This window comes from Acanthochromis polyacanthus, chromosome 12 (genome assembly GCF_021347895.1).
Source record: "Acanthochromis polyacanthus isolate Apoly-LR-REF ecotype Palm Island chromosome 12, KAUST_Apoly_ChrSc, whole genome shotgun sequence".
NCBI lineage: Eukaryota > Metazoa > Chordata > Actinopteri > Pomacentridae > Acanthochromis > Acanthochromis polyacanthus.
In genome coordinates, this window is record NC_067124.1 from 2,388,632 (window position 1) to 2,410,599 (window position 21,968).

The 21,968-nt window shown below is 41.1% G+C and overlaps 1 protein-coding gene across 1 annotated transcript in view; it reads left to right on the forward strand.

Annotated features, from left to right (window-relative positions):
* Positions 1-21,968, forward strand: part of oxr1a (oxidation resistance 1a) — a 208,169-nt gene that overhangs the window by 166,375 nt on the left and 19,826 nt on the right. The window contains 4 exon segments of the mRNA XM_051956854.1: positions 4,229-4,336; positions 6,359-6,472; positions 19,097-19,249; positions 20,958-21,142. Of these exon segments, the coding sequence (XP_051812814.1) occupies positions 4,229-4,336; positions 6,359-6,472; positions 19,097-19,249; positions 20,958-21,142 (560 nt within the window).

Consider the following 21,968-nt stretch of genomic DNA (forward strand, 5'->3'; position numbering starts at 1 on the left):
TTTGCAGTCTTTGAATTTAGAGCTGTACGTTTGAGAAAATAATTAAGTTATTGTGCTTATCAAACTTGTGAACATGCTGCATGTGAAAACAGGCAGATTTCAGACAGATCTGTATAAAACAGGAGCAACAAGCAAAAACAAAAGTTAGTTCCAAGAGCTGATCAGAAGTACAATTCATTTAAAATCTTATATATGTGAATTGTCTGAAAGGGTCTGAAATATGCCTTTGGTGCAGGGTGGTACCCTCACCAGCTGAATACATGTAAATATGCAAACAGCATTGTCCATGTTTGCAAAGTAGTTTAGTACGAGCCCTTCTGGTATAATCCTTGCTTTGCCTACATACTTCTGACTATATTTATATTTTACTGTTTGTATTTTCAAACTACATGTTTTACTTTTGATGCTGGAAGAGAACAGGACAGAACAATAATAAAGCCCAGAACATAGCTGCTAATGTTAGCCTACACGCTGATATGTGCTAGCATCACACAGCTAGAATATGAATTGAGTGGAAATATAAACAGTGAATGTACTTTTAATAACAAAACTTTATATTTTTCTCTGTAACCCTACAAAATTATGCGTTGTGAAATGCTCCTTGGTCTTGAAAGTAATATTCAGGTACTACTGTATGATGCTAGCTAGTTAGCTGAGTAGACAATGCGCTTTTTAGGGCATTCATAAACTTGATTTCTTAAATGATTTTGATTATACTAAATGTATTAATCCAGGTGATATGTGAAAGTCATGTTTAGCTTTTCATTAAAGCATGAATCTTGGCACAGTTGTACAGTCTGAGCCCTAAACAGTTTCAGAGACCTCGTAGTGGCGAGGAGGCCATTTTCCTTTCTGACTTACCCAAATTCAGTATTTTGCATCATGGCTCAGGAACTAAAGAGACTTTGTAATGTTGTGGGGAGGTAGATATCTGAAGTACCTGTCAGAATAAATACCACCAGCAGCTCCATCCTCACTGTTCAGCTCTGACATATGCAGTGTCAAGGAGTGTAATATCTGTGTCCACTAGGGGTGTAACGGTACACTAAAATGTAATTTCGGTTCGGTTCAGTTTCCTAGAGTATTCGGTTCGGTTAATTTTCGGTACAAAAAAGGCAGAAAAAGAATGTGAATAAGAACGTAGTCCCGTGGCAATAAAAACTCCAGTGCCATGTGTTATTGCTTTGGCCCGGTCAGAGTCGCGTGTTAGAGGTTGTTTAAAAGCAGACGTTATCGGTGTTTGCACCAAGCTGGTTTTCTTTCTTGTTGATGTAACATTTACTGTCGGGTGATGCCGTTTTAAGTGCATTAACATATTAGACGTGTTTCCTGTAGCATACCCGATCTCCGTGGAACAGTGCCGACACACAACTTTGGTTTTATCCACTTGTCTTTGTCCATTGGTAACTGTAAAAGGAAAACCAAAATATTCCCAAACAGGAGAGCGTAGTGAGCTGGGAGGGTCTTCCAGCTCAAGTTTGATGCCATTTAACACGCCTGCTAGCAACGCCTCCACTTCTTCAAGAAGTGGAAGAAGTGATGTCCGACCAAGAAGTGGTGTCCGACACTCTAAAGCGTCCGTGTGAAAACACGTTAAGGACTTTAGTTCCCGACGGAGCGCTTAGATCACTCTAGTCATAAATTTGAAGAGAAAATAATATGAAATATGAACCGAAACGGTGCGCAAGTGGACCGAACCAAACATGCCGTACCGAAACGGTTGAATACAACCGCGTGAACCGTTACACCCCTAGTGTCCACACTGCTCAGGCTGATCTTTTTAAATCTTTTTCTGCATCTGCTGCATGGAGAAACATCCTTTTTTCTGCTTCCAAATGCTTGCTTGAGTAATGAGATGTTTTTCGTGTGGGTGCAATGGTAGAACAATGGGTCTGGAAGTTGAAGCTTTTGATGTTGTTTTGGTATTTTGCTTGTGGACAACCACAAAGAAACGGTTTCAACTGAATGAACACAACCAGAGCTCCTTCACTTTCCAGCCAAGAACAACGTGGAAATGCCGACTAAGAAACACATTGTTTGGACCTTTGTGACTGGAGCCCATTGTGGTCAACACTTTCACCAAGCTAGTCTCTCCTTTTACTCTGAAATGGTATGAAAAGCTGCCAGATGCACAGCTCTGTGTGAAAATGGAGAAGACTGTGATAGCGAGAGTGAGAAATAGGTTTAAGAACAAAACACTCAAACATGTCTCTGATGAAGAACTTTGAAGTAAAACTTTGTGTTTGATACATTCATTTAAACTAAGGATATCCAGATAAAGTTTAAAAAGTCTCTATCAGCATTAACCAATGCCTGATTCTTTGTTCATGTCTGCTCTCACCGAGGTGTCCTAAATTTGACTAATCTTAAAAACTGCAGCATTGTTAATCAATAACTAGTTTGTAGTACACATTGAGCTCACTGGGCATTTGACCTCTGTTGACACTGCTGTTTTAAGCTTCAAACGTGTTACAGCTGCAAAGGCCATAGTTCCATGTCTCACGAGGATACGGGAATGCTACTCCTACTCCTAGTTGATTCGACACATTTGCACTGGTCAGAGGTCTTTAGGAAACACAGAAAACTTTACATTGCTAGCTGAACCACACGAATGCTGTCTGCTTGCCAATACAGAACTCCACATCTCCTCTCCTGTTGGTCACTATAGTATTAAATAGTAGGAGGCTCTACCTGGTGGTGCAACCGGGTGCTACAGCAAATCTGCTCGGAATCAGCAAATACAAGATTTTAAACATCTTATATCAGATCGGGGTAAATAAATAAATGAATAAAGCTTATTGGGACAGTCTTAATTTCAACTTGAGTTGTTTACAGAATCTTGAATATTGTTCATTGTTCTACTCTTTACAATATTGTCATGGTTGATGAAGAAAACATAAGGGTAGATGTCATTTTTTCTGTGTTGTCATGTTTGGTTCATAAAATATGATGCAGAATACAAACACCACCATTCTAAAGTTTGGGGTCACCCACACAATTTCATTTTTTCAATGAAAACGCCCACTTTTATTCATGTGCTAACATAACTGCACAAGGGTTTTCTAATCATCAATGAGCCTTCCAACACCATTAGCTAACACAATGTAGCATTAGAACACAGGAGTGATGGTTGCTGGAAATGTTCCTCTGTACCCCTATGGAGATATTCCATTAAAAATCAGCTGTTTACAGCTAGAATAGTCATTTACCACATTAATAATGTCTACACTGGATTTGTGGTTCATTTAGTGTTGTATTCATTGAAAAAAATGCTTTTCTTTCAAAAATCAGGACCTTTCTAAGTGAACTCAAACTTTTAAAGGGTAGTATAACACCATGTATGTGGTGAAAAAAACAAAATAACATTTGACAAGATGACTCCGATCTGCAAAGGCTTAGCAGAAGATTCAAATAAATATAAAATAGCCACTGTGGTCGCAATAAGACATTTTTGCAGTGACTTAATTTCTCAAAATGTTGAACTAAGTTTCATGCTTTAATAAAAAAGGTTAACATATTACTTCATATTTGACACACATCACCTGAACTATAACAAACGGCCTTCCACAGAGTATCACTTTACTACAACCTTAGGTCTAACATTCAGACATTTCCAAAGAAGCAGATCTACTGTGACTAGTTGATTTTTAAGCAGCAATGGGAAAGGAACTGTTTATGGAGAGCTTAGTGACCAATCAAGCTTCAAGCCTCAGGGCCAAGGTATTAATTCCTATTTTCTGGTGATTTCTAAGCTTGTAGATGGCAAAGGTAACTAAAAAATATGGTCGAAGCATGAATAGATAATAAAAATAATGATTTTGGTTCAGTTGTAGCCTCAGATTTTGCACACGCAAAATAGTGTTTCGTGTTTTTAATTGAAGAAAATGTAAATCTTGCCACATAAGCGGTTCACAAGATAACACTAGACTGTTGCTGACATTCATGTCAGTTCAAATTTCTCCCAGCAGCATTGCCTCCCATGGGAATCTATTTCTGGTCAACAGCTGACAGCTTTAATCTGCATAACATCCCAAAATCTAACATGCAACACACAAGCCATATTAAACCCTATGAAGAAATCATTTCACAACTATGCTCCTCAGATTCGCTCTCTCTGTCTGTCATCCTGTGTCACATCTTCAAGTCTTCCCTGTGCAGCTTTAAGGAGATGCCCTGAGCCGAAGCAGCAGTGTGATGTTTGTGTCCTCTCTCTTGTTTTGTGGTCCAGGTGGAATCGCGGGACACGTTGAACAGCATTGCGCTCAAGTTTGACACCACACCCAACGAGCTGGTTCAGCTGAACAAGCTGTTCTCCAGAGCAGTGGTGCCTGGCCAGGTGTGAACCGCCGTGCACGCCCTCACTGATATATAAAACTGCATCACTTTGTCACTGTCCTTTAGCAACCTCATAGCTCCAGCCACCCACTAACTGCTCCATCTGGTAATATTTGTTCTTGACAGTTCATATTGCATTCTCTATGGCTTGTCTTTATCGCACAGTCACTAAACATTTTCTGCATTTAGTCGCAAAAATTGGAAATGCAATGTTTTTAGGCAACATCACAATCTGCATGTGTTTATCCTCCTACTTTCTCAGAGCTACTCACTGACTCACTAACCACAGCCCTACTCCCTGTATGTCCACTTTAATTGCCTGCTAATTACAGTCACTTGTCCGATTAGGATGCAGTTCATTGCGTAGGATTTATTTTGTTTCTAGAAAGGTGTGTAATAATATGTGTGATGCCTAAATTCTTCCGGGGATGCTTCAGTTCCGACAACAGGACACAAGCTCCCCATCTTTAGCCCACCAGACAGACTGCCAGCCTCCCTGGCTTTGATGTTGCTTTTTTCAGCAATAGACCCAAATTCTAAATCTGTTTTTTTAATGGGGGAAAGTGACAAACATCCAAAATTATATTTTGTCTCTGTATTTTCTGGCATCAAATCAAATCCGGTCGAATGGAGATGAGCCACATACACCAATCCCGTTGGCATCCTCCCTCTCTCTCAAACAATGCTGAGTTGAGCTGCGTCCAAACGGCGGGGTGTGGAGAGCACTTACCGAATTATCATCTCTCCTCCTCTTCCATAGCTGAGACAGAAGTTATATCACGACACAAATAAACACATTTTTAACCCTAATACTGTAGCTAGATTGATGTTTCATGTCCTGACTTCCTTATACAGGCCAAAAAATTCTCATCTAAAAATGATAGATTGGACATGTTCGGCGATTCTGAAAGTCCCGACAGATGTAGTCACTGTAGAGGAACCCCTTTTATATCAAACTAGGACAGAGATACTTTCCCAATTCCTGTATTTTCTATTTTGTAATCATGAGCTAAATTAGGAGAAAGGCTGCCTGGGTTGCTCCTCTCTTAAAACAACAGTTTGGGAAATGCACGTATTGGCTATGATGCTGAGAATTAGATGAGAAAATCTGTTCTTCATGTCTGTGGGCTAAATCTGTTGTTGTATAGCCAGAGGACAGTTAGCTTAGCTTAGCTTAGCATAGCAGAGTGAATGAAAATGGCTTGCCTAGCCAAATAAAATTAAAAATTTAATAATAGTATTCAAGTGCATAACTCCACATATAACAAGGACTTATGTGCTTTAATATTTGTTCAGATTAAACAAACATGATATATAGATAATTTTAACAATTTTAATAGCTTTTCACATAGCTGATTTCCCCGTTAGTTGCTAGCATCTCCTGGTTGGAGCTTCATGTTTAGCATACAGACATAAGTCACTGGATTTTGTCGTCCAACTCTCAGATTAAAAAACAGATAAGCATGTTAGAGCTCATCAGTTTGGCCAACTTCTCATTAAACTGCTAACAATAACCTCCTTTGTGACTGTGCTGCACAACATCTCTATTAGATAACTGTAGATGGTTTGTCCAGCAATTGAATGTCATGGTTGGCTTTAGGAATTGTGGCTTTTTAAAAAAAAACATTTTATAGCATTTTAGAAATAAGACAATGAATTAATCAAGAATCAACATCTTCAGCAGTAAATAACATATTACTAGTTGCAGTCCCATAATTAAACAAAATAAATAGAACTACATTGAAGGTATGTCTTCCCTTTGACATTACATCACTGCTACTTCAGTGTTCAGTTGATAATTAAATTGACTTGTCTTCATGATCGTCACTTTCCCTCTCTTTGTTTATCTTGTCAATAGCATTAGGCTATTCACGTGATTTCATGTTATTTGTCTTGTCAAACTTGTGGTCTGGTTGTGTGAGAGAGATTCTCTACTGTCTGTACCTTTGCGTGTGAGCGTGCATGTGTGATGTTTGCACAAAGGCAGTGCCTGTGTAAATACAGACATGGATTGTGTTTGCAGGTTCTGTACGTTCCTGATCCCGAGTACGTCTCCAGTGTCGGAAGCTCCCCTTCCCTCAGTCCCATCAGCCCCTTGTCTCCCACCTCCTCAGAAGCTGATTTAGAGAAGGTGACGGTACGTTGACCACACCTCTGACACACCATCTTACTCACTCAGAAAATGTGAAAAAAAACCACGTCTAGAATCATATTCAGATGTTTGAATTTTGATCTAAAACTTGACACATACAAGCTAAAGATCTTATTGGTCTTTCGGCTCCTTTTTGTTCTTCTCTGGTGGCCTCATAGCTGCTGTTTGCTGCCCTTCACTGCCACTAATGTTGGACATCCCAGGAGGAGAAAAGAAGATGGAAATGCTTTCTGATGCAGAGCCAATGTTTTGCTTTTATTTGAGTGTTAATGTGAGAGTTCACTATTGTCTTTCAGAAAATTTGATATCTATATGAAGTATAATGTATATTTCAAAAATGCATTTGAATGCTGTCATCTCTAGTTACTTGTCACAGAAGCAGGTGACTGATTGATTTGTGCTCCAAGGTTCATTTTGCCACTTCTCAGTCATTCATTTTAGACCCTACATGCAGACATGAGACCTTAAGCCCTTTTCAGACATGGGATATGTTACATATCTGCTTTCATCAATGTTACAGCGATGGCAATCTGTCATTCAGACTTGGGTCATTTTTTTTGTAATTGTTCCTCGCAGCCATGGCACACATGGACAAGTGATGTGTAATAGGTATTAATGCAAAAGTAAACAAAAAACTTAGCAAATAATCCATCCATTCTCTATACACCGCTTAATCCTTATTAGGATCACGGGGTGCTGGACTCTATCCCAGCTGACTCGGGTGAAGGCAGGGGACACCCTGGACAGGTCACCAGTCTGTCACAGGGCTACATATACAGACACACAATCACACTCACATTCACACCTACGGGCAATTTAGAGTCATCAATTAACCTCAGCATATTTTTGGACTGTGGGAGGAAGCCGGAGTACCCGGAGAAAACCCACGCATGCACAGGGAGAACATGTAAACTCCATGCAGAAAGATCCCAGGCCCAGGCCGGGATTTGAACCGGGGATCTTCTTGCTGCAAGGCAAAAGTGCTAAGCACTATGCCACTGTGCAGCCCTTAACAAATAATAGCTTAGTTTAATTAGGGTTTCCTAAACACTCAAAATGTTCTCAATACATAATGATAATCTGAGACTACTTCACCAACAGAAAAATAAATCTATCCCGGCAGCTGTGAATAAGCTGAAATACATTCATTACTGTCGTAATCTGTGCTGTTACTCTGTTTTTATTTTTTATTCGAATGGAGCAAAGCAAATGACTAACAGGGTCTTTTACTCGCTGTGATGTTTTTGGACCAATACTGGTTCTAACATGTGGAAAAGCCTTCACTAAATCACTTCACACAGCTGGAAGTATGCTCATGACTCCGTTAATGTGTTGATATGCGCTTCAGACATGTGTCGTGTTGAAAGTGATAGGGAATTTTACTGGGTCTGAGATTGCTGTCGGAAAAGTGAGCGTGGTGCTCATTCAGAAGCCGACACGTTCAGATTCCATCAGATTAGCAGAAGAGAGTGAACCTCTGAAAGGGGCTTTAGACTCGTGATTACCATACACACCACTCACTTATGGTGCTTGTTCGTGTACACACAGCTGGACTGAAAGCAGTCTAGTTGTTTGCCTCTCTGTTACCACCATACATTTACAGACCACACATAAATACAGATTTATCCTTCAATCAGTGCTGTCACGCTTTAGAGCTCCGTTCATTGTTGGCCTAAAGGTGAACATCCAGGATGATGTGTGAAGCTGTCAAGGACAGAAAAGACAACAAGAGGTGCCAATAAAACCTCCCTAGTATTTTCCCTGCACAGGACAAGAAGTGATACATATATAGTCAGGCACAAGGACGTGCGTTACTTTCCAACAATAGCTGTCTATTCTGTTGTGTGTCACTGTGAAGCTACAATATTATTCCTTTCAGTGCATGAGCTCAGATAACCCGCATGTTCTGTCCATTGTACTTTCAATGCTGGAGAGGATTTAATGTTGCAGTCAATGCAGGTTAAGTGTAGTTGACATTCTGAGAAGGATGGCATTTAATACCTTCAAAAATGGTAGTCACTCAACAAAGTCTAAAACCTTCAGATATTTTCATTATTGTCCTTGATGTAAGGACAGCTAAGATGCAGGAACTCGAAATGTGATCCTAAGCACACATAAAAAGCAGTTAAAATATTTAAATAGCATTAAAATAGTTAACTCTGGTACAAAACATGAAATGTGAGCTTGTGCGATGTATTTATTGTACATGGGCTGTAGAAAATTAAAAGAAGAAAAGCACACAGAGACCGCAGTACTCCGCCAAGGCTGCTCAGTCGTATCATTTCTGACGGACAAGTCCCAGTAAGTCCACACTTGTGGATTTGTAGTAGGATCACAATCATTGATCATCAGCAAGCAGCTGACATAGTGTTCTCTTGTTGTCATGGTTACAGTGACACCATGCCGCTATCTGGCAATGATACAGAAGTTTTAACAAATCTGTGGATCCAGACTATAAGCTGCATCACTGCCAGAATCTGATCACTTGGTCCTTGTGTCTTTTCTGACCTTCCCTGAAAATTTCATCCAAATCCGTTAATCTGTTTTTGAGTAAAGTTACGGACGGACAGACGTATGCTAATTGTGACATAACTGTCATGTTCCTTGGAGGAGTAATAAATGAAAACATAAACCTACAACCAGCAGGCCAACATGATAATATCTCAACTTTCAACTTCCTTCTTTCATCAATGAAACAAATACTGAATCATGTTATTTATTTATTACCGTACTTTAGTGTCAAATGTATAAGACCGATGTGTTATTGATTTAAAACACAAAAAAGACTTAACTTTTTCAGTTTTCTCTTTAAGCGTTTTTCTAGATTCCATTGTAAAAAATAGTTCAAAACTATTTACTGACTGTTCTAGACTTCATGAAGTAAACCAGATTTTCCCGCCCAACAGATGCTTGTTTTGGTACTTCCCACTGTGTCCAAAAACCCATGTGCTCTCAGCCCAAGTATAGATATTTGACTATCTCAACATTAGCTCTGACAAATAGCTACAGAATTTGACATAACATGCACTTAAGTAGCTATAAATAAGTAAAACTCTCACTAACTGTAGCATGCAGTTATAGAAGGACCTTTTTATTTACCTTCATCTTGTGCATGCCCTTTTAATGTGGCTCATGGAAATTAATGCTTGACCTAAAGAGGAAGTAACAGCTTGTGGTCCTTCTTCAAACATGAGGCAGACGTGTAAAATGACTAGAGTAGTTACGCAGGAAGGTGCATGTGAAAGGGGCTATTAGAGAACGCGTCTGTGCAAATTCTGAGCTCTTAATTAGTATCCAAGTTGACAGCAATTTAGTTTCACTCTATGTTGTAATTGCTTCATAGAGAGATGGAGATGCATGACATTAATGTGGGTAACTAGGGTGCTGCATGCGTGCAGAAATCAGTTCAGGATCCCATTCATTCCAGCATCACCCTGTTTTGCTGAGACATAAGGATCTACATCACATCACATTTCCTCTCACTCGTCGTAAGACATGTAGAAAAGCTTGAGGATGGTTGTAATTTGTTTGAAGCGGCTTCACGTCTGGTCAAGTGATCCGCGCACATCCTGGCCTCACAGCTCTTCAGACCGCCAGTGTGAGCCATCTCCCACGGGTTTTGTGTCTGCAGCATCTGAATGAGCCAATCATTAAGCTCCGCTGGAAGCCCAGTGGTCCCTTAAGAAACATGACTGTTTGCTGGTCTCCATGGAAACGTAGGTCTGGTTTTGCTGCTTTTGCAAGAAAATGGATACTGCGGGTCTCCGTCGCCATTGCTGCCACTGCCGCTCCACTTGAGTTTAGACACCCTCTCCCTCTGGTCTGCCCTCATCCCTGTCCGTTAATTTCTTCACGGTTTCCGAAAGAAAGGCCCCCGTTCATTTACTACTTATCTATTTAGGTCATTGCCTGTGAGAACAGGAGCATATTCTGCGGCTCTCGACGGGAGAGGATCAGAGAGAGGGGCTGTGACTGCAGAGAAATTAAGCCTTTAAAAGTGATGCCGTGTCTGATATTTAGAGCAACTAATGAACGGAGCAGCTCGCTCTCCCAGACAAGCAGCCAGGCAGCAATTATTCCAGGCAGAGGAAGTGTGCTTGGAACTTAGCAGGGAGGGAACATTACCTCACCCGATGTGTCAGCTCTGTTTGTGTGTTTGTGGAGGCGTTGTGTGTGTCTGAAAGTGTGTGTGAAAGTGTGTGTGTGTATCTGTCAACTCTGCATGTTTGTGTGTGTCTGTCTGCCTTCCAATGTGTGTGTGTGTGTTAGCTGATAGTTATGTAGAAGGATGCAGCATCCAGGTGCTGTTTGATTTTAAACCACAGGAAGGACCTTAATAACTCGCTCTGCGCCTTTTCTTTTTTTCGCCAGAATCCCCAGCATCTTTTAATTACGAGCCTATTTTGGTGCTCGGCACGCTCATCTCAATGAGGATATTATCAAAATGAATGGTTCTGGGAGGTAATAGCAGCGCAGGCAGCAAATAGCTGGTGTAACCCTGATGAAGACTAGTGCCCTAAAGAGAAGCTAGTTTCAGATGCTTCTCTTTGAGATTAGGATATAATAAGAGTCAGATGTAGCACGAGACATTTAAAAAGGCTGTTAGATGTTCAGATAATCAAAGCCATTAAACATAGCATGCTGCTACAGAGTATTATTATTCATTTACATTAGAACTAAAAACGTATCTGTCTTTGTGAAGCCTCACAAAGTTTTATGCTTCATGAACCCACAAAAACCCATAAACTGATGAGCCAAAGCATTATGACCACCCTGGTTTAATACACCCTGGTTTATTTACCACCAAAACAGCTCTGACCTGTCAAGACATGGACTCTGAAGATGCACAATTAGCAGTAGATCTTTTTAGTCCTCAAAGTTACAAGTCAGAGCCGCTGCTGATCTGAGTCCTTCCTGCACATCGTCCACCAGTTACTGATGGTTTATTGTTACACGCCCCACCACCCTTACCTGTTTAATGCTTTAAAATATTCGCCTAAGCATAGTGGTGTGACCCCTGTCAAATAGCCGTGGTATTATCCAGTGTTCCATCAAAGTCTTCTTTTTGGCAACCTCTGCAGACATTGAGAATTTTTCAGTCTGGTTCTGATGCAATCACCCTTCAAAGAAATGCCATTTTCCTGCCAGTTGTTTATCAGCTTGGAGCTTTAAATGAAGCTATATATTATAATATGACTGTGTAACTGTAGCAGTTGCATATAAGGGTGCATGGTAAGAAGAAGTAGCACATGTTGAGAGTCAAAGTCAGTATTGTTAGTTAAGCAGCTAAACATGTAGCCAGCGTTGTGTTGAACTCAGCTGTGTAGTAACCCCGTATGATTATTTTAAGCATATTATTTTATATGATCATAGAAATCTTGCTAAAATAATTCTGATCCATCACGAGTGAGCACTACAAGCAGTAAAAAGAAATAAACCACAGAATGGCTAGCTAACTACTTTGTTGATTTCTTCTTCCTTCTGCACTCTCTGTGTATCATCTGGTGTTTGCTGTGCTTCCCCGGCTACAGATGATTGGATAAAGGAAATATAATTCACCAGTACAGTGAAAAAAGTGACGTAGCATCACGAGCATTTCTCTGGGTTTGAACCTTGTTTGAAAAATGCGTTTCAATGATAAACAATGCAACAAAATATATGGTATTGGTATAGTTGTTTTTTGCCATTTTAATGCATAAGGAAAAAAATGAAATGATTTTGCGGCCGCCTATCATTGTACAGCATGTGTATGAACTATAAAGTGTTTGCACATCATGTTCCACCCATCCATTGCTACCATTCTTGCCTCCATGGTCGATAAATTAAAATTTTTGGACGTGACGGACTTCAGACAAACACTTCCTTTATCAGGTTCCAAAGTGGCAAAATTGAGCAGATCTGCCACTGAATGAATGAGTAGCCTTCACTAATTTCCACTAATTTTCACTATTCATAAGAAACTAGATGAGAAAGAGTTGTTATTTGTAACAGGTGTCACATGAAGTCTGTTTGGAATTGCTGTTAAAAATGAAGCCATCATGCTTTAATGCACTTGCTTTACAACAGTGCTCATGCTTCAGTAAGGAAGGTAAAAGTGTTTTTCAGCATCCACTTCCATTGTTCAGTGTTTCTCTGATGGAGCTAAAGGCCAGATACGGCAGCTCTGAAGTGTCTTCATGCTCTCGGTCTGCCTGCTGGCCCGCTGGTATTGGCAGCAAAAAGTAACACATCTTGCAGGCATGGATCGTTGGCTGGCTGTCTGACTAGATCTGAGTGTGTTTGTGTCTGTCTGTGTGTGTGTGTGCGTGCGTGCCTGTGAATATGTACATGTGTGTGTACATGGATAGCTGGCTGACTTTCCGGCTGGCGGTCTCGCTGTCGTCGGATTATTTGGCAGCTACCGGCTCGCTGGCGTGGTTGGTCTCTGGTCATCTGTGTGGGCAGGCACGTCCTCTCTGTCCTATCCAGACCTTCCTTGTGCATATACTGACACACACACACACACACACACACACACACACACACACACACTTACTCACCCGGGCGGTGCAGCTACTACTGTGACCTTCTCTGTCTCTTCCTCTTTTGGCAACGCTTTTGCCTCCCTCCTTCCTTCCTTCCTTCCTCTCTTCCTTCTGGGGTTTGATCTAAAATTAGCGTTACAGGAAGTAGAACCAGTTTAGCCTACCAGTATATCTGGTGCCATCTCTAAAAATCCAGTACCTCCTGTGCCTGCTATGTTTTAGTGTAAATCTTCAACTTAAAAATGGGTGATTTGTAAAGGATCTCCGTGCAGTCAAGTACAGCAGCTTTGGAATATCAGCTCATGAGGGCTGCAGTGTGATATCTGACTGGCTACAGTGTGATGGTGTCCTGTTATGTTGCATGATACGAACAACAGTACAGATTGTACTTGAGGACTTCTAGCTTCAGGCGTTTGATGAATCTCAGCCATTGTGTGCTCCCTCTTGCAGAACGTAGCCATGCCCACAAGGTGGAGCTGTGGATTGATTTTTGGTTTCTTCATGTGTCACTGTCAAGGTCACAGCCAGGATGCACCTGCAGACTTTTCCTCCAACATCTTTATCTATTTATCTGTTCCTACATAGCAGATGCAAAATAATGCATCATTATTAAAATGATTTTATCTGCCAGATGTTTTTCTTGTTCTTTCTGATGTTTGTGTATCAGTGCAGGGTATCTCACTAAGGCCGGAATAGAACCCATGTTTTATAGAAGCCACAGCCTCTTCTAGATTTTTTTCCTCTCCTACTTTTAACTCTGGGTGAGGAGAGAAATATTGGTCTGAAGCTTAAAGGGTACTGATTTCTGTTAGCCCCACCTAAGCTGTCATCTAACGCTGTTGCACTCATCTCCTGTCCCCAGCATCACTGTCAGCTTCCTGTAGAGTACATTACTGCCGTGCTACCTCCTGGAAACCCTCAGACCAGCTCATGGTGGTCACGTCAGGCCGTATTTTTCCCAGCAACCCTCCCTCCCCCACTTCATTCTTTTTTCACCTCATCTTTTCTCTTCGTCCAGTTCCTCCATCCTCCCTCCTCAGACGTTACTCAGTCTGAAGCCAGCACAGTGGCTCTTTCATCTTTGGATTTGGGTGCAGCAGCCAGTCCACTATGCTGCACTGTGCTCTTTCTCTCCCTTTGATGTTACGTACACTCACTCAATGTGGAAGAAAAAAGTCCTGTTTCCAGGACTCTTGAGTGGAATGTGGTCACTTCAGGACATGAGCACGTCACAGCTCACCTCAAATAAAGCCTGTTTGTCTGCATTATAGGGTATTTCTGTAAGGTTGTCTGAGTTCACTCATATTTTTCCCCACTGTCTGTTGCCTTGCCTTATTATCCTGACTGTCTGGATGAAGTTGAGGGTTAATATGGGATATAATAAAGACCAGGTGAGTTTAGTATCACCCCTCCAGGTACTACACTCCAGCAACCAGCTGAGAAAATATTGGATGCCTTCGAGGCAAGTGCAGGACAAACACTGGTCATATATCGGAGAATAAAAGCAGAAAAGCAATATTCTCCTCAATTATATGAAGTGGTTTTGGCTGAGTGGTGCCGGTTTAAATGCCATAGCCTAAAACTGTATTGATCTTTCAGCTGTCTTTTGTGTTTAGTGTTAGTTAGCTACTTTTAGCTAGCTAATACCTTAACGCATTGATTACGCACAAGGTTTAATTGTACCTCAGGATAGAAAGATTAACTTAACCTACTAATGAAGGAAATGAAATTACAATTTGATCTAAAAATGTACCGCATGTCCATATATTCAGTCAGCTGAAATATTTAAACAGTAAATGAACACTAATTAACAAGTGACCCCAGAATAATATAATTATGGCTTGAAGTAATGCTTAAACATTTCAGATAATTATGGGAATGTTGAGGGTAGACTGTTTAATTGGTTGTGTAAGAATTTTAGCAGTAAAGCTATAATATGTTCAAAGCAGTGAAAAAAGTATAAATTATTACAAATTGATGGACAAAAGGTTAAAAAAGCTTAAAATAATAGACAGAAACTAAAATAGTAGCTAAAAATAATAATAATAAATAGCTAAAAGGCTGAGAGTAATGGATAAACAACTGAAATAGTTTGCTAAAAGTAAAAGATAAATGGTTAAAAAAAACACTAAAAATAATGGATTAACAGCTAAAATAGTTAGCAAATGCTAATAGCTGAATGGTTAAAAAGCTAAATGAAACAATAAAAAGCTAAAAGAGTAGCGAAAATCCTAAGTAAATAGTCCAAAGGCTATGGCTTACGGATAGACAACTAAAAGATAAATGGTTGAAAGCTTTAAAGTAATGAATGAACTGTTAGTTAGCTAGTGGTAATGGCTAACTAGTTCAGATGCTAAAAGTAATGGATAAACAACTGAAATAGCTAGCTAACTGTGACAGATAAATATTGAAAAGGCTACTAGTAGTTGAAACAACCAGCCTGTGTTGCTGCAAATACAATCTCAGAGTACCATATTTTTGCAGTCAGTGCTGTTAAATAACATTTAGTTTAAAACCAATTTATGATGAACATACAGTTATTGCAACACAACAAAGACAGCATGCAAGATACTCAGTTTGGAGTACAGCGAGGGGATGAGGGGAGCGAATCTGTGTTTATATGCAGCGCGTCAAAGAGGACTGCAATTTATAATGTAAGAAGTGAGATTACAAGTACTGTTTAGAAGGAGGCAGACAGCTGGAGGTGGAGTGTTGGACTGAGAAAGTAAAACAAGCAGCCAATAGCAGCGTGCAGCAGGAAGAAGCACGGAGACAGGTAGTCAGAGAGGAACCACGGGGAAGGAAGGAGTTGGCAGCTCGGCTGGATGTCAGATGTGCCAGGTGATGACTGCTGATGACTGTGCAGATTTTGTGAAAAAAAAGAAAAACGGAATAAATTTCGTAGCAGTAGTAATCACAGCAACTTCACGAGACTCCATAGGCTATAACCTGGTGAAACGATGAGCAAAGTGTTGTTGTTGTTTTGTCAGCCAGTTATTAATAAGGATTTCACAATAAAAGCTGCATAAAAGGACAGATTGTCAGCTTTTGACAATATGTCACCATTGGCAGTCAGTTAAACAGGCCAACTTTTTCTCACTGTTTAGTCCTTTCATTGTATTTCCTGATTGTCAGCCCACATAGCAACATCATGTGCAAATACAATCGCAACGAGTCATAATTTGGCAAAGTACCAGAGAGACATATCATTACCGATCACTTTGTGCTGCCGTATGAGCAGCCACTCTCAGCTGATGGACAGCAAGCGTGCCTTGACAGTTGTCTCTCATGTGGACTGTGTGGGATGTGCGATGGGTGTTGTTTTGTTGCCAACACACAACACCCTTTTCAGAGATGTGCCAGATTTAATCACAGGGAATGCAAGACTCTGTTTGTGATGCATTTCTTTGAAGGAGGACGTGTTTGGACATCTGTAGTCGCTCATTTCCATCCAGGTGTGTGCTGCACATGTGCGCCCAGGTGGATCCGAGGCATGTTTCTTCTTCTCTTTTCTTGTGTGTGGGGAAAGTCTGCTGTGCTTTTCATATTTAACCTCAGAACACGGAGGCCAGTTTGGATGAGTCACTGGGAAGTGACTCGCTTGAAAAGTGAAGCGATGTAGTGGAGTTGTGTAGGTGAGGCGTGTTGAGTTGAAATGGATGACAAGCTGGATGAATACCTACACGCAGTCTTCATCTTCAGCAGCTGGGCGTCAGATCTTAAAGCCATCAATAGTAGATGCTGTCACAGATCAGAGAACCTGCTTTTTTTGTTGTTGTTTTGATGTGGTTCTTTATTTTTACTCCTCCTCCTTATCTCCGTTACCCATTTTTCAGTGCCTCTCTGCTCTCCTCTTTCAGAGAAGCTTGTTTTGGCTGTAACAGATTGGCCGGCCCCCTCAGCCTTCCCAGGCTGCCGGTGTCTGGGCTGCTTGTGTCGGTGTGGGTCAGTAGCTGCAGGCTGTTTGTCGACTGCACTGGGAGACTGAGAGGGGGAGGCGTGGGGGTGGGTGTCAGGAGGACAGCAGACAGTTGTTATGAGCTCCGGCTCTCTTCTCTAAGCTCTTCACGGCTACTGTAGCTCTTCACTGCTCTTCACTTCTCCACCGGCTCTTGACGCCTTCCCCTCGTGGTCAAAATCCCCCCTCAATGATTCCTCCCACACACTCCTCTCTGCCCTGCTTTTCCTGTTTGTTCCTTGCCCCCACTCCAATCATGGCCTTCCATTGCCTACAGCTCTCTTTATCTTTTCTTTTTATTTCTCCCCAGCAGCTACTGTATCCTCTGCTTCCTCTGTTATTCCTGCTCTCTTTTTTCTCTTTCCTCATCCCTATCTCATATTAAACACTCCTCCTGGTCTCCACATCCACTCTGACTCCTTCCACAGCCCTCAGTGCCACAGACACTTCATCCTATAGACTGTTGTTCGGTCATTCAGACCAACTGTCGTCTTTGTGCGCAGACTTCCATCAGTCTCTCCCTGTGGTTCAGTCATCGCATGGCAACAGGCCACTGGTAGAAACACCAATGCCACCACTCCTCGTGTTTCCAGCCTAGCACACACACCGTCTGTGGCAGACTGCACAGTTCCCATGGCATAGATAAAGAAGCTGTATCAGAATATCTTTGTACTGTATGTAGACGTCAGCATACTGGAGAAATTACCAAACATGATTGAGGCATAATTTAAATTCCTTCTTGGCTCTTGGAATCTGACAGACGGTAGAAGTTGAATTTAGGAGGACAGTAATTTTATTTTTTATTCATTATGGTAATAGCATGTGTGTAAGTCATCTAGAGTACATTGTTTAACAAATCTGCTGGTTATCACTACAGCCCTTAATGTTATATTGGTTTATTAAGGCAAGAATACTGGATGCTTGTAGATGTATATTATTTTAATTTTTTTATCTTTATCACTGGTTTCTTCCAGCTGGTGAGTTATTATTGCTTTCCACGCCTCATACAACTGGTTTCTAGTCTTCATACAATACAGAATGCAGCAATACACATGCACAGATATGCCCACATTTGTTTTAGTGCATGAATTTCCTTTGCTTAAATGCATGACGAAAGTAGATGTTCTGCAGAATGCAATAGGTATCGTTGAGGAATTACTGAGCATGACTGCTGTGCGCTGGCTTAGGGCCATGAGGTGAAAAAGGCATAAAATGACCACGATGAGATGCAAAACCACCCCAAACAGTCATCAAGAAGAGGTCAAACAGCAACACAGCAAGTAGACACAAGATTAGCTGCACTATTCACGGTTGTGTCTGTTTCATTCTGGGGTTTTGAACGTTTCTAGGAGGAATGGAGGGCTTTTCTTCTCCAGAAACCCATCGTCTTATAATCTGTCTGTGGCTGCAGACTGTTAGAAGTTGTAGTTCTCTGCTCTTTATTGGTTTTATTTCCTACTAAAATATTTATATTTTATTTGGCTTTAATTTATTGTACTGAAAAAGTAATGTTGTCAGTGCTCCTTTCCATCCCTTGGATCCAATTCATAACTTTCTAAACCTGCCCTTGACTGAAGGATGTGTTGGTCTCTAATGAAATCACACTAACTACACATCAAGTTGTGCACCTCGATGAAAGCTGCGGTCTCGTATGAATGTTTTTCTCCTAATTACCACTGCGAAGCTCAGGCACACAGGAGGTGCGTTCTTTTGACTATTCACTGGGTGTCTTTTAATCTGATTGTCCCGCTGTGCAGAAAATATCTGTTTATGTATAGATAATACATTTAGAGTCGCATTAGTGTGATGAACTGAGACGCAAATTAGTTACACCACGTATTACCAAGTGAACCAAGCTATGCCTGTTCTCTTGTGCTTATTATTTCTGAGCTTTCTGTTTGGTTGATTTAGACAAGATATATGCACCAGAATAAAGTACAGTACAGCTTTATGGTTTTTAGAGTCATCATTCAGGTAACTGGAAGCTGCATTCGTCCTGTTTTTCTCTGTTTGTTGTCAACACAGAAGAGTCCTGCCTTAATTTCAGGTGATAAATCAAAGAGTATAAAAGCAGTCTAACACATGCTGCCTCTCCTAATTACACCTCTACCATCCACGCTCTTCCAGGACTCTGATGGCCCCCCTAAACCAGAAGGTGTTCACCCTCCAGTGTTCTCAGCTCTGCGCCAGTCCAGAGTGGTGTCATCCACCTCCGAGGAGGAAGAGGCCCTCACAGAGAAGTTCCTCAAGATCAACTGCAAGTACATCACTGATGGCAAGGTAAGATGCAGCATAAAAAGCAGTAATAATGAGGCAGACCATCTACAAACTGCTGTAGGCAAAAACACGAACACCAAAATATGGCAGATGGGAGAAAGTGGATTAAATTGGCTTTATTGGTAATAAAGAATCAAATATCTGAGCATGCGATACAGCTACCAACCTTTCAGAAAGGTTAGGTGTAAATGTGGAATTATTCGACAAATTTAAAGAAAAATAATGCGCTCAGTACTCCACACTAAAGCTGTTCGTTGTTGTTCACCAACGCGTAGTTACTCAGCTCAGAGATCCAGTGCTTCTTCTGAGAATCAGTCATTTTATATTACACGGAATAACGAATCAAAGAAACTAAGAAATACTCCACTTCAGCAAAGCAGAATCAAGCAGACAATCCTTTAATCATCATAGTTATTACAGTTGTGTCACAGCAACAGGACATTCTATGTCATTTATCCAAAATGCATCCATCCATTCTCTATACACTGCTTAATCCTCATTAGGGTGGCGGGGGGGCTGGAGCCTATCCCAGCTGACTGAGGGAAGGCAGGGGACACCTGGACAGGTCACCAGTCCGTCGTAGGGCATTTCACCAAAATACATGAAATTGTTTATATGTACACTACCACACACCTTCTTATTCAGTGGTTTTTATTGAATTATTTTCTACATTGCAGACTAATACTGAAGACATCAAAACTATAACAGAATACATATGGAATCATGTTGTAAACAAAAAAGTGTCAATCTTCAGAATTAATCTACAATGTAGAAAATAATACAAATAAATAAAAAGCATTGAATGAGAAGACGTGTCTAAACTTTTGACTGGTAGTTTATATCTTTCCACTTTATTGCTGTGGTTTTTAATCATGATTACTTAATTAAACAGGAATCCAGAGAATAAAAGAGAGCACAGAAATACTGATGCTGTGGGCACATGTGTGGGCAGATATGAATAACCCTGTAGACCAGCACATTAAAAGACAAGCTCTCCTGCTGACAGTAGTTTACTTAAACTGATTATAGCTAATGTTGTTCAGATGACTTCAGAGAGTCTGCTGCTCCTTGAAATGTTAAGTGAATTTTCTAAATTCAGGATCTTAAAAGATGTTCAGCACAGCTAATGATGTGTCCATGTCTTCTTTGTCCTCTGAGCAGGACATTGCTTTGCCTTAGTTCCAAGAATTACATTCTAATTTGCAGTTTTACAGCATAGTTAAGAAGTAGCATCAGCAGTAAATAAAAAAACAGCAGGTTAGAACGCCTACATACATGTCTGTAGATGATTCACTTCAGCACTGAACACAGAGCCTTGCTGGTCAGATTAAGTGTGTGTTGGGGTTTTTGGACACAGTTTGATTGAGAGCAGAGCAGCTACCAGGGTGTCCTACACTAAAACACACACCGCCTGTTTCAGAGTGTGCCCTGCTCTCACACACACAGATCTATGGTATTGAACCGCTGCTGATTCACTCCCAGGTACCAAATGAAAGCACTGAAGTGGTCAGTACTGGCACTCAATAACCTCTACTTGATTTAGGACATTTGTGGTCTGAAATGGATTTAGTCTGGTGTTGTTTGTGTGGCAGAAGTGCTTTTTGATTATGTTTTGTGGTGGATAACATGCTAAGTTGTTGTTTTTATGTCATAAATGGTCTGATGGATGTCACTGTTTCTCACCCGTCTCTCTTTTTCCTGCTGTTGTCAGGGTGCGGTGAGCGGGGTGTTGCTGGTGACGCCCAACAACATCATGTTTGACCCTCACCGCATGGACCCGCTGGTGCAGGCCCATGGCTGTGAGGAGTACGGCATCATGTGTCCTCTGGAGGAGGTGCAGTCTGCCGCCATCTACAAGGAGATCACCGACCCCAAGATCAGAGAGGCCGTCCCAGAGTAAGATAGTAAACATGAGCAGGCTCTGTAGTAGTAATCTAATGACTATGATTGCAATTATTTCAACTATCATCAGCTTTAAAGGCCAACGTTGACCTCAAAGCATGATTTGTAATTCTTATACGTCCTTGTGTCTTTCTCCCACTCTCCCCCTCACAGGAATGCAGCACCCACATTGTAATCAATGTTATTCTCTGCTGCACTCGTAGTCAGATTGCATCAGCATCCAACCAACAGTTTAATGCTTTCCCCCACATACCAAAATAAAAAGGAAACGGCAATTACACCGGGGTTAATGGAGTGTGCCTTCACCCTCCTACATTGTGATTGCTCACCTCTTTATGCTGGAAGAAGCATCCACTTCAGACGATTCACTTGTTTCCTCCCACAGATTTGTCTAGTTATATTTTTTTTGTTTTTCTTCACATTAATTGTTTTAGTGTTGCTGAAACCAAATGCATGCAAATGATGAATAGGGTGTAGCATTATGAACTGTGCTGAGTCATTTTATTCCTGTTCTTGTGGTGGTAGCAGGGTCTGGGTGGAGCTATGTTCAGCTGGTTGAGTGTTGGTTGGTGGTTGCTGTTGCCCATGAAGCAGTCATTGTGCTGGCAAATGACTGGTTTTTGTGCCCGGCCCAGCTGTTTCCTCAGCTGTGTCCTGTTGTCTGTCTTCTCTCCCTCCCTCCCTCTCCGATGATCTCTCTCTCTCTCTCTCTCTCTCTCTCTCTCTCTCTCTCTCTGCATCTCTCTCTCTCTCTCTCTCTCTCTCTCTCTCTGCATCTCTCTCTCTCTCTCTCTCTCTCTCTGCATCTCTCTCTCTCTCT